At 37.5% G+C, this 12,685-nt stretch overlaps 1 protein-coding gene across 1 annotated transcript in view; it reads right to left on the bottom strand.

Moving 5' to 3' along the window:
* Nucleotides 1–1,756: 1,756 nt before the first annotated feature.
* Nucleotides 1,757–12,685, bottom strand: part of ZNF292 (zinc finger protein 292) — a 102,875-nt gene continuing 91,946 nt past the window's right edge. Inside the window, exon 9 of the mRNA XM_053590933.1 lies at nucleotides 1,757–10,786. Coding sequence (XP_053446908.1) covers nucleotides 3,659–10,786 — 7,128 coding nt within the window. The 3' untranslated portion in view covers nucleotides 1,757–3,658. The remainder of the gene's footprint in view (nucleotides 10,787–12,685) is intronic.

Here is a 12,685-nt window from a genome sequence, read left to right as displayed (position 1 = left end):
GTTCGATGTAAGCATTTCGCATATCAAATCAGTACACTGAACCCCATAAATGCATCAATGTACATAGTTATGATTTAATAAAAAAATAAAATGTGAATTCAGTGGGAGATAATTATGAAAAACATTTAAGTTCTAACATTAAACAAGAAAAATATTTTCATGGTCAAGCTTGGAAAATCCCCACTTTAACAGTTAACATGTTTTCTTTACAGGACTTTTCATCCTTTAGATACTAAGGCTATGCAATGGATTCTTTCAGGGGGAGCTCACATACGCAATTTAGAAAACATGTTTGATCAAAGAACTCACCTTCCATCCCCTTGGTATTTCACTACAATATTCTGATAAAGGCTGCCTTCTGCATTTCTTGTCAGTTCTTCTCATGTCCGTTAGTCTCTTTCTGGACTCCACTAACTTACCCTTATTCTTGCTCCCATCATTTTTTTTGTTTGTACTATTTTCAAGTCTATGAATTGCCAACATACCCAGTCTACCCTCTATACCATGCTAATTATCTTTCTAAAATTGCTACTTGCATTCAGTAACCACTTAGAAAGATAAAGACTAAACCTGGCATACAACCACCTTTGTGATCTGACCCATGTGCTTCTTCAGCTTCTCCAATAATATCCCAACCTTTTCATTCTGCAATGATTGACACTAATGCCTCTTGATACCTCTGCACCTGGGACACCCTTGTCCCTCCTGACCATCCGATATGCAAGCATTTATCTTTTAAAACTCATTGTCTCCACAAAGACTTTCACAACTACCTACCTACTTTTCAGGGCCTCCTCTCTGATGCCTCTAGCTGCAGTAATTGTGTACTTTCATCTTAATACCTATGGCAACTGCTATTGCTTAAACGATGATCAAACTTGCTTTATGAAAAGCTTTGGCCCTCCACAAAGATGTAATCCTACAGACACTCTGATTTTAGCCCTGTAAAACCTGTGTTGCACTTCTGACCTCCAGAACTATCAGGTAATAAATCTGTGTTGATACAAAAAAAAAAAAAAAAAAAAAAAAAAGAAAAGCTTTGGCCCTTTAAAATAATAAACTATGCTAAATCCAACAGTTCTAAAAATTTCTAAAATGTGTTTCATTTAAGACAATGATGTATTATGAATACCATTAACCTGTAATATATAAATTCTTTGGGTCTAAAAAAGGAAAACGATACTCCTTAATGATGAAACTTTGGGCAAATTTAGGTTGGAGGAAGAAAATATCTCAAAGACAGTAGGTGGAGGAAAAGTATACTATGAAAAAAATGATTCTTTTTTTTTTTTTAATATGTAGGCATTACATTCCATATAAAATTTTACCAACATGCTGTTCTACACATTCATATTTATTTTAGATCTTAATTTTTCTGTACCATGCTATAAAGCCCACTTCCCCATAATTACTTTCAGCATATATTACCTGGGATATAAAAAATTTCATTAAATGTTGGCAAACTCTTTCCTTGACATGTTGGAGAACAATTACAGAAATGTTTAGTGGTAAAATTTTAAGCCGATGAGCAAAAGAAAACCCTTAACACATTGGCATTTTTGCTTTCCCTCAACAGTGGTTCATCACTGTGAAGACGAGAGTAAACCACTTCTACTGCACTGTACTGGGCAGTGCTGCCAAAGAGCGAGGTCAGGTTCTAAGAAAGTTGTACAGAAACGTTCAATTGTTAACAAAAATTTAATATTAAAATTATTCAAAGATATTTTAATTATTGTTAATTTAGGAAAAAAACATGTTATTAATCACCCATAAAACAACTTTTATTTTAAATAAATAACAATGGGCTTACCAAAGGGCAGAAATTTTAATATGTCAAGTTTTGTGCATATTGGTAAATAAACCTTAAGGAGGTAAAGCCAACTATTCAATAAAACCCAAAGGCCCTAAAAATAAAACTATAATACTTTAATAAAACTTAAAAAAATATTTTCCAAAAGAAAATAGTTCACTCCTTGACCATGCTCATTTATTCAGAGTACCAGCGATTTCAGTTAAGGATAAGTGCTTCATTTTTCCTGCAAATCTGATGTTGCATGGGGAACAGATACATTTTCATATCATCACAATATCATCAGTGTCTCAGGCCAATAATATTGTGAATGCAACTATTTTATAACAAACACAAAGTAAAAAAATCAATGCTATTATTTATGGGAAACAGAAACAAAAGTAAATATTGAAAGGATGCTTCCTTTTGTTTCCAGCACTGATTTTAGCTGGACTTTAAATGAAGGTCATCAAAACTCTCCTGAAATAACCTCTATCTCTGGCTGTGAATCCACAGTATAAATAGACAAACTCTAAACTATAAGAGCTAACCATATATGAAATAATCAAAATAATCAATTGTAACAACTAATACTGCTCTTAAAGACCAATCTAATGAAAAAAGTATCATTAGATATGGTGAGAAAATACAGACAAATCTGTACAATCTAACATCTATAAACAGTAAAATCAAAATTTCCAACTTCCTTATAGAAAGTGTTTCATCTGTGTAATTATAAATGTTAAGGACTCTTGTATTTTATAAACACAAGATGGGCTCACTTTGATGGTATCAATTTTAAGATTTATAAAAATGTTTAAAAAAATCTTTCCACAAAACTTTATACAGTTTAAAGCTATACACCAATCTATAAATCTCAGAAACTGGAGGAGAGGGGGAACCTTTATAAGATCACATGTATAAAACAAGAAATGAAATGTGATTTTATTTAAGGCAATACTGGGCTACTTCACAAATCACCACCTCAAATATTTATACTGCTCCACACAACTAGTTTCTATCACATTCACAAAGGATTTTTTTAATACCAAATGTTTAAAATCTTCAATGTAGTAAATTCTTTATTCACATTTCCATTATATTTCATGGACTCATAGTAACTATATTCAATGAGAAGCAATGTGGAAAAACCGTAGCTATAGGAAACTGCTAGGGAATCTGCTTTAATTTCTCATGAATACCACCCAAGAACCCTGGATGGCAAATTTACAAAGCAGAAGTGTTTGATATTATGTGCCTACTTTGTGAAAAGTAATCTTGAGATTATCTTGTAAATAAACGTTTCATGTAAAAATCAATGAACTATGGCAGAGCTTCTAGTTTTAGTTCAAAAAATTCTTAATTTAAAATAACAAAAGAAGTTTTAAAAACTTGATCACTTAGTTAAAAATTAAAATTTCAAATATAAATGTGTCATTTAATACTTTAGACTTACAGACTGCTGGTGGCAGCAAAATGATTTACAGTTAATAAATATATACAAAAAAGGTATCTACAAACAAAGAGTACTGTTATACACGAGCAGTGACCTGGTGACACAGACCAATCACACAGATAACTCAGTTAAGTTCATGAGAAGGGCAACTGGGTGATAGAAATTTGAGGTTTACCTCAATATTTACAATAAATGAAGTACTGATTCTGTTCCTCAAGTCCCATAGGGATAAAAAATGTTTTACATGACACATGTCATGGTTTTTCTTTTCTTTTCTTTTTTTTTTTTTGGGCCAGGCTAATTCAGGTCAGCAACAGTAAAAAAAAAAAAAAAGTTCACAATTCTAGCATGCTTGATGGCTTCCTATTTAAAGTAAACCTATAAATGATGTATTTATAGTACATTAATTATCACTACTGTCCTCTGCCTATGGCTTTCCCTACACTGACTTCTTTCATAACAGACATATCTGGATCATTTGAATGTACTTCAAGTTTTTTCAGACTGACGGTAGGTTTCATTTCCTGAAGTTGCTTTAAGACAAGCTCAGTGCAATCTTTAAGATTCTTGTCTAAAACAATTTTTACATTATCACTGAACTGAAGCTGAGATGGGTTGGCAAACTGTACAAACATTTCACTTTCTTTACAAGGACATATATGATTTCCACTAGTCACAGCAGTCTTGTCGATATTTCTCCTTGAATTTGAATGGGATCCTTTTCTGGTTCCACTATTTGGATGGTCTTTGTCAGTATTTTTCTTCTGCTTCACTGCAGACTCTTCAAGAAACTTCAGAAATGATACTTCAAATCCCATTGGTTTAAATGAGCTCCAGTCAAAAGATGCAGGGTGCTCCTCAGTGGTCTGAATCGCCACTGCGGTTTCTTCCTCCTTATGTACAGTGCTTAACTCAACCACTGGTGTGGGCTCAGCCTTTTCCACTTTCCTTTTTTTATTTTGTGGGACATTTTTTTCTTTATTAACTCTCTTCAGATTGTTTGCTTTCTGCCTTTCTGGCTGGCAGGGGTTCTTTTCCTGAAAATCATTACTTACATTTGAAGAGGTATTAGCTTGGGCCTCCACACTTGTGCTATCTTCATTTATTAATTTTGTAATAAATAATTCCGTTAGCTCATCCATTTCATCTTTTTCATTTTTTTCAACTTCCTTCTGTGGAACTGTAGTTGCTCTTGAGTCACCACTGTTCTCTGATACAAATGTGTCAGAATCTTTCACATCAATCTTATCGTCTTCTTGCTCAGTTTCCTTTACTTGAGAGTTGCAACACTGTTTGAAGACAATAAGAAGATTTCGGTGTTGTGATGTAAATGCCTTAGATAATTTATGGCACTTATAATGTCTAATTATATTGCTTTCGCTTGTAACAACTGAAGCACATCCCTTTATCATACATGGATACTGGGTTACAAATCTACTTGTACACTCAGACAAGGCATCATTTCTAGCCTTTATAGAATATACATGCTTTCCACGTTTCAGGGAATAAGGCTTATTTTCTTCAATCTGCACAATCTTTGCATTCTTGTTTTCTAAATTACTTTTTTTCTTTCGTTTGGTCTTAGGCATTTTTATTCCTTCCTTCCCACATCTGCTGTGTTTTGTCCCCCGATGTCTACACTTAGATTTTTCTTGGTTTGCCTTGCTTGATATATTTTCCTGGCCAGGTGTTAACCTTCTTGGCCGAATCAAATGAGCTTTATGTTTATCATTATGCTTATTAAAAATGTGTCGGAGGAGATTAGAGCGAGTTGCATATACCCGGTCACAGCCTTCGCAATCACACTTGTATATGCCGTCGTCTTCTGTCTTACTTGCCCTTATCCCAATTCCATGGTCTGCCTCTAGATGAACAACATAGTTCAAATATGTAGTAAATGAAGATTTGCACTCTAACTGGTCACATGGAAATTTACCAACATCTACTGAAGCCGTCATACTTTCTATTTCCTCAGGAGTCATTTCATGAAGTTTCATGTAGTGTTGTATTAGGCCAGTAATTGCTTGGAAAATTCGAGAACAGTCACTTACCTGACATCGAAATTCTTTCATAGTTTGTTTAGTTTCAGTTTCCTCATTTTCTTTACCTTCATTTTCCTCTTCAACCTCTGCAGAAAATGCAGGTAGATCTGATTTGTGTACAGCCTGGTAATGAAGAATCAAGTTTTGCTGTATCGTGAAAGCAGCAAAGCATCCCTGGTGAACACATCGATACGGTCTGTAAGGGCTGTATCTTGTTGGAAACTCAGGGGATTGGGAAACCGGCTTCTTTCGTTTCTGCTCCTCTTTTTCTTTTTTAAGTCTCCTGATTTTGTGTTCTTTGGTTTGTGTGTTTGTAAGAGAATTTGTATTATGTTGTTCTGAAGTAACTGTAATCACTTGTGGAGAACTTGCTGTTTTTTCAGGACTTTTTTTTTCTATAAGTTGTTTTTCTGGGATCACTGCTGCGTTACGGACAGCATTTTCTGTCTCTGCTCCAAGTTGTAAAGCAGGCTGGGATTCCCTTTTATTTTCCTCTGTCACAACTAGCTGTTTTTTCACTTGTATGATTCGTGGTGCTGACAAATTTTCACTGTGAGATTTTCTTCCATATGGCCTTTTTATTTTTAACTTTACCATTTCTTCAGTTGTAAAATGATGCACTAACTGACAGTGTGCCCGGAGGTTTGAATTTCGTGTGAATGTTTTTGTACATGTAGGTACCACACACTTAAATGGAGCAAATTTCAACTGATTCTTCTTAATTTCAAGAATCATCTCCGGAGTATACTGATGAATTTTACCATAGTGCTTAAATAATGCATCTTTTGTCATAGCACTGTAGTTACAGCCTTGGTCTTGACATACAAAGGGTTTATTAACTTTGTCACTAAACCGAATGTTTATCATTTCAGAAACTGGTTGAACAACTGTGACATTTGGAATTGGCTTAACAGGAGCAGGAGTCAGTGTTACAGATGTATTTATCAGAACACACTGGGATGTGGGAGAAGATAGGTCATTTTCCAGTTTTAGTCTCCGTAAACCTTCTAAAATCTCCTGTACTTGATCCTCCCTAGGCAACGGTCCACACTGAGGAATGTTGCCTTTTGCAGGCGTGATGCTACTAAAGGAGGCCAACTGAGAAGACTCAGACGGTGTGCTGTTTTGTATGGTGCTAACTGAAGGAAGATGGAGGTCACAGCTGGCTTGTGCGTTCTGTGACGCTTCACCAGCAGCATGAGACCCACTTTTTACCTCAAGTATTTGAGAATTCATAGCAGTTTTAATAATTTCAAGAGTCTTTTCAAAGTTTTGTATAACATTGTCTTCAGAAATCTGCAAATCAGAATTTATTGAGGTTGTGCATGAATTTAAAGCCATCATTTGAGAATCACCATTTTCAGTTTTTAATGTTAAAGGAGCTAACACTGTATGGGCCTCAAGGTGGGTTCTAAAGTTTCCTTTTACATCAGTCATAAATAGCTGATTGTCAACACTATTTAATTTCTGTGTTAGATTTTCCACCAAATCCCGAGATTCACAACTTGGAATTACAGCTGAATGAAAGTTAGTAGTTGGGATCTCAATATTCTTTGTCAAGAGTCCCACTGCTGTTAAGTCACCTGTCACCAAGTTTTGGGAAACATTAGGTGCAATCAGCGAAGGTGTCACTTTCTTTCTTCTCTTAGAAGCACTATTTCCCTTTTTATTTAAGTGACTGGATCTTGTGTTCTGAGGACCACTAATAACTGAAACACGTGAACTGTTAGTGGTAAAGTTTTGTGATGATCCTCTAGAATCAGGGAATGAACTAGAGCACAGGCCGTTTTCAACAGTCTTCAGGAGTGAATCACTTGCTGGGAAAACGGGCAAGTTGCTGCATTCCTCAACAGAAGTTTTAGAGTTTGATGTCCTGCTCTGGTTTGTCAATAGGGCATTTGAGTGGCATACAGTCTGCAACAGGGACGGCACAGCTGGGTCTGGCTTCACTGTGGCATTTACTTGAGATGTATCTGAGACACAACTTCTTGGAACATGAGAAAGAATTTCACTGCCCTCAAATGTACTGGGAATGCCAGCAGTTTCCAACGCCTGCTTAATAATTTCACTTCCTTCTTGACTAATGCTGGTATTAAAGTTAGTCACACCAGGTTGAGGAAATGTATTTGGTAAAAATGTTGATGAGCGATTTTCAGCAAGAAGCTGTAGGAATGATGGATCTTTGAAACATGCTTCTGGATTAAAGGCAGATTGGTGTGGCTGCTGCAGGTTTACTGCACTGGTGGAGAGAATCATGCTGGCAAGAAGGGAAGGCTGCCCACTACTCTGCAGGAGCTCCTGAGCGATTTCTGCTCCATCCAGGGGCTTACAGTAAGACCGTTTGGATAAGTGTCCACCCAGCGATCTGGGGTTAGTGAAAGCCCTGTAACACCTGCTACAGATAAACTTCCCATCTCTGATAATTGCAGGCCATTTAGCCCTTTTGTTGTGCTTGGGTTTTCTCTCCTTCCCATTTGGACCCCGCCCACGGTCTTTTTTGATCTTTTCAAGTGCAGACTGTTGGGCATTTGTGCTATTAAAGTCATTTGCAACATTCACTTGGGAAGGAAAAACTGCATTCTCACCATTACCCCCCTTTAGAAAGGAGGAAGTAGTGTTTCCTTCAATCTGTGAGGAATAATGATTGGTATTATTTTCCAATTGGGAAAAAACAGAATTAGTTCCACTATCGGCTGGTGAAGGGAAAAGAGACATTGAACTGCTCTCAGCAGGTAAAGGAAGGAAAGGATCTGAGCCACTGTCAATGTTCAAAGGCAAAACCGTTTTGGTTAGATCTTCCATTTGTGCCGGCAAGGTAGCATTGGACAAATTTTCCATTTGGGAACACAACATACTACTTTGTTCATTTTTATCCTGAGAAGATGTATTTGGATTTATGACACTTTCCATTGAGGACAACAATGGAGCTGCTACACTTGCTAAATGAGGTGAGAAAATGGGAGGTGAGACATGCTGCAAAGCGGCTGCACTGGTGGGGCTCCCACTGGCTTTGGTCTGTGGTGTGAAAAATGCATTAGAACTGGTCATCTGTGGTGGCAAAAAATAAACAAACTTTCCATTATTTGGAGTAGTCAAGTTGTTAGATTTCTGACTTTTACTTTTGCGCTGCATTTTAAATGCAGCATACTGATCAGGGTGTGCTGTTTTCATGTGTTTCCCAATACTCTGTGAAGAATTATAGGTTCGAGTACATCCCGCAATCTGGCAGCTGAATTTCTGAACTGAAGCTTTTGGAGGCACTGATGGAGTTCCTAAAGAACTACTTAGGTTGGGCTGTGCTGGAATAAATGTGATACTTTCCAAAGTCGTAAGAGGTAAATTATAAAGACCAGATGATGCTTTGATATTACTTCCACATTCAAACTTAGATATTGGTAAATTGTTTTGAAATGCTGCCTGACTTTGCACAGAAAAGGTCATCAGGTTGTTTACTTGTCTTTCTAAGTTTTGTGGGGTAAGGTCACCTATTTTGAAGGTTTCTGAATTTACTAAGGAATTCTGAGTAATCTGGGCTTCATTAAAACAATCCTGTTCTTTCCTCTCTTGGAAAGCTGGATGATGCAAACCATTACATGAGTCTTTAACTGGTGCATGTAAGTTCGTGACCAGTGGTTCACCACTGGCTTGTGCAGTTGAACTTTCTTGCTTTCCAAAGTTACCCTTAATCTCCTGATTCAGAGACACCTTAATGGACACAGCTACTTCACTGGCCTGAAGCAGAGGGGTAGCAGGGTTTTCCAAGCCATTTAACAAGGGTCCATTAGCAGGTGTAAGCTCAGAGGCAGAAATCTGGTCTCGTTTGGTCACAGCTGCCTCCACTTTGCTTTCATCCCAAGCATCACTTCTCTCTGCTGGTGAGCTGTTTTCAACGTTATTTTCTGAAGGAAGCACAGTTCTTTCTTTCTCAGTATTCTTGGCTGTGTTCTGACTCACTTTGGAAGGCTGAACAGAATCTACAGATGAATTAAGTTGGTCTTCAGGGGGCAGCACGTTTTCAGGAGTGTTGTGATCATCCAGATGTTTCTCCAGCTCACTCTGAGAACGATAAACTTTACCACAGCCTGTGAATTTACAAGTGTAGGTATTATAATGTTGTGCTTCATGATCATATAGTAAATAAGCTTCTGAAAAAATTCTGCCACATTTAGGAAACATGCATTTTGCTCTGAAGACTTGATGCTCTTTTCGGTGGGTCAAAAGCTCTGCGTAACTATTAAAGCCAGCCTTACATTTCATCTGTATACAGATATACGGTTTACTTCCACAGTGCATTTGCAAGTGATCATTGAGATGAGTAACACTCACAAAGTGCCGTCTACAGTACTGGCAAATGACTTTTTTGCTCTGCATTTCAAGGAAGCGCTTGGCATCTTCATTATCTTTATGCCCCTTTACATGAGCAATTAAATTTTTAAAGTACTTAAAGCCCTTTTTACAAAAACTGACAGGGCAATTAAACTCATTAATAGGTACTGGTTTCTGAACTGGGACCACTTCTGGCTCATAAGATTTATCTTTGTCATCGTTCTCATCATCTGAACCATCATTATCATTAAACACTATGAAGTCTGTTGAATAGAGACTATTCTTTTTTATCGGCCGCTGTTCCTGCTTAGCCACAGTGCTGGTCTTCTGATTCTCACAGGCGGTTGTGATCTTAGGTGGTCTTCCTAATCTTCTTAATGGTTTCATAGCTGCTAGTCTCTCTTTACTAGATTGTTTGACATGCAATGTGACATGGGGGACAAAAGTTTCTTTAGAATTAAAGTTCTTTGCACATATGGGACAGCTGTAAATTCCATCTGTGTAATGTTTTTGAGCGTGTCGTACTATTCTGTGCCCAAGGAATTCTTTGTCACACAGCACACAATACTGCATGTAGGCTTGCCAATTTCTAAACCTGGCAGATATAAATCCTCTTTCTCGCAACTGTTTTATCTCTCTCTTCTTCTGCTTTTCATCACCAATGTCTTTAAGAAGACTAGAGCTAGCACCAACTGCCCCAGAAAGGCCATTCAGAGAAGGCTCTTTGCCCCCTTCCTGGTAATCTGCTACTTTCTCATACACTTCACTGTCATTCAGCTCATCTATAGAAGACACAATGGATGCTTCTTCTCCCATTAATGCAAGGCATTGTCGCTTTAAGGTTTTCCAATCCCAGAATTCTGGATCAAAGGGCCATTGAGTTTTCAATACAAGTAAGAGCTCACAGCGTAAAGAATTTGGTATTGGAAGACTTTCTTCATCATATTTCTGGTCTGGCTGGTTATACAGCATTTCTACAGCATAATATGCATCGACGGTGGGCTCGATAAGAAATTCACTCAGTTGACAAGCACGTTTAACTTCCAGATCATCAGGCAACAGACATGAAATGGTCTTGCAAATAGAAATTTTCACTTCAGTATTTTCTGTAGATTCCAAGCGAAGGGCTTTTACACACAGTTCTATACAGGTAGCAAGTCCAGCTCCTTCAGTCTGTGAAAAAGCAAATAGGAAATGTTAAAGTCATCTACACTAATTGTGAATTTATGGATTTTAAGTCTGAGGTTTTCTAAAATCTTGCAATTACAACACATGAAAAGATTCCCCTTCTAATGTGTGTGGATATGCACACGCAGGTGTGTGTGTGTGTGTGTGTAAGTGACTCTGGGAGGTCAAGCCAGGACAATCACTTGAGCTCAGGAGTTGGAGACCAGTCAGAACAAAAGCAAGACCCTGTCTCTACTAAAAACAGAAAAACTAGCTGGGCCTGTGGCAGGTGCCTGTAGTCCTAGCTACTCAGGAGACTGAGGCAAAAGGATTGCTTGAGCCCAGGAGTTTGAGGTTGCTGTGAACTGTGATGATGCTTAAAACTGAATACAAAATCTCCTGCCTCATCACTGGACAAGTTTAAAATGAGGAGGAAATGGAGCCTAATATTTTCTTTTGAATTAGCATCTTAACTATTATTAGAGAGCAGTAATGAAGGTTAAGAGTCAGTTCAAAGATATAAGAAGAGATAAGAGATAAAAATAGGCTTTAAAGGCTAGAATAAAGAACAATGATATATGAGAAATGTGGCCACGTTCATTTGAATAGAATATAGGATCAAAAGGAAAGAAACAAAATAAGTAAAAGGAACTGACAGGGTTTGCCTTTTTATAGGTATAGAAGTAAAATATTTAACAAAACAGTAGCTTAAATTTATGGAGTACAAGGAGAGTAAGGAAAGGAGGCACAGAAACTGAAGTTGGCTTTGATTTAGGACACAGACTAAGAAGAAGAGGAAGAGGAAGAGGAAAATAGATAAAAAGAAACCCACTTTTAATATGGCAGGGAAGGAGGACAGGACAACTGGGAAAGAGGCAGAGCCACATGGGCAGTTTCCAGTTTTCACATAAACTTGGGTATCTGAAGAGATCAATGTGAACCATAAAACTTTTATAGTGAAACATTTACAACTTTGCTACATGTCTTAGGGGCTGCTGATATTGAACAATTAGGCTACTCCTCTACTACACAGTATTATGCAAGAAAGCAAAAGACACATGGTTGTGAAGCTGCATACTCAATAGAAGAGGACACACATTAAGTTTCCAAGGAATCAAAGGCCAAGTCAACCATAAAGGTATTAAACATAAAACAGTGCCAGAATGTTGTGGAGGGAGAAAATTCTGAACAGGGCTGATCATGTAGAAAATTCAGGAAATAATAGAGAAAAATAAATTTAAAAAGGAATTCAGAGTTGGATACAGGATATGTCTTAGGGAAGATGAGTACTTTATGTCACATGAACATCAAGCCCTTTCACCAGAAATGACAAAAGTCGCTTCAAAAATTCTACTTATTGCTTATAAAACACAACTAAAATTATTTAAAAAGGGGAACTCCACTAACATTCTAATGCAGTCAGTGAATGAATTCGAAGTTTCATTTCAACTCAGTTTTTTTTTTTTTTTTTTTTTTTTAAGACAGAGTCTCACTTGGTTACCTTCGGTAGAGGCCCGTGGCATCACAGCTCATAGCAACGTCAGACTCTTGGGCTTACATGATTCTCTTGCCTCAGCCTCCCAAGTAGCTGGGACTACAGCTACCTACCACAATGCCTGGCTATTTTTGTTGTTGTTGTTGTTGCAGTTATTACTGTTGTTTTAGCTGGGCAGGTCAGGTTCGAACCCACAGCCATGGTTTATATGGCCGGTGCCCTACCCACTCAGCTACAGGTACCACCCATCATTTCAACTCATTAAGGGCAAATACCTTTAATAAATTTGTTTTAAAACATCTTAATGGGCAGTTTGAATGTGGCCCAGTCCAGAAGCAGCTGTGTCTGATAAGAGATGAAGAACTGGACTCACTCATCCAGGCTACGAGTGCTGGTGGTGGTGTCACTCC

This window comes from Nycticebus coucang, chromosome 5, assembly GCF_027406575.1.
Source record: "Nycticebus coucang isolate mNycCou1 chromosome 5, mNycCou1.pri, whole genome shotgun sequence".
In the NCBI taxonomy this organism is placed as follows: domain Eukaryota; kingdom Metazoa; phylum Chordata; class Mammalia; order Primates; family Lorisidae; genus Nycticebus; species Nycticebus coucang.
The sequence above is the reverse complement of the archived record's forward strand: the minus strand, read 5'-3'. Positions and strand labels throughout refer to the sequence as shown.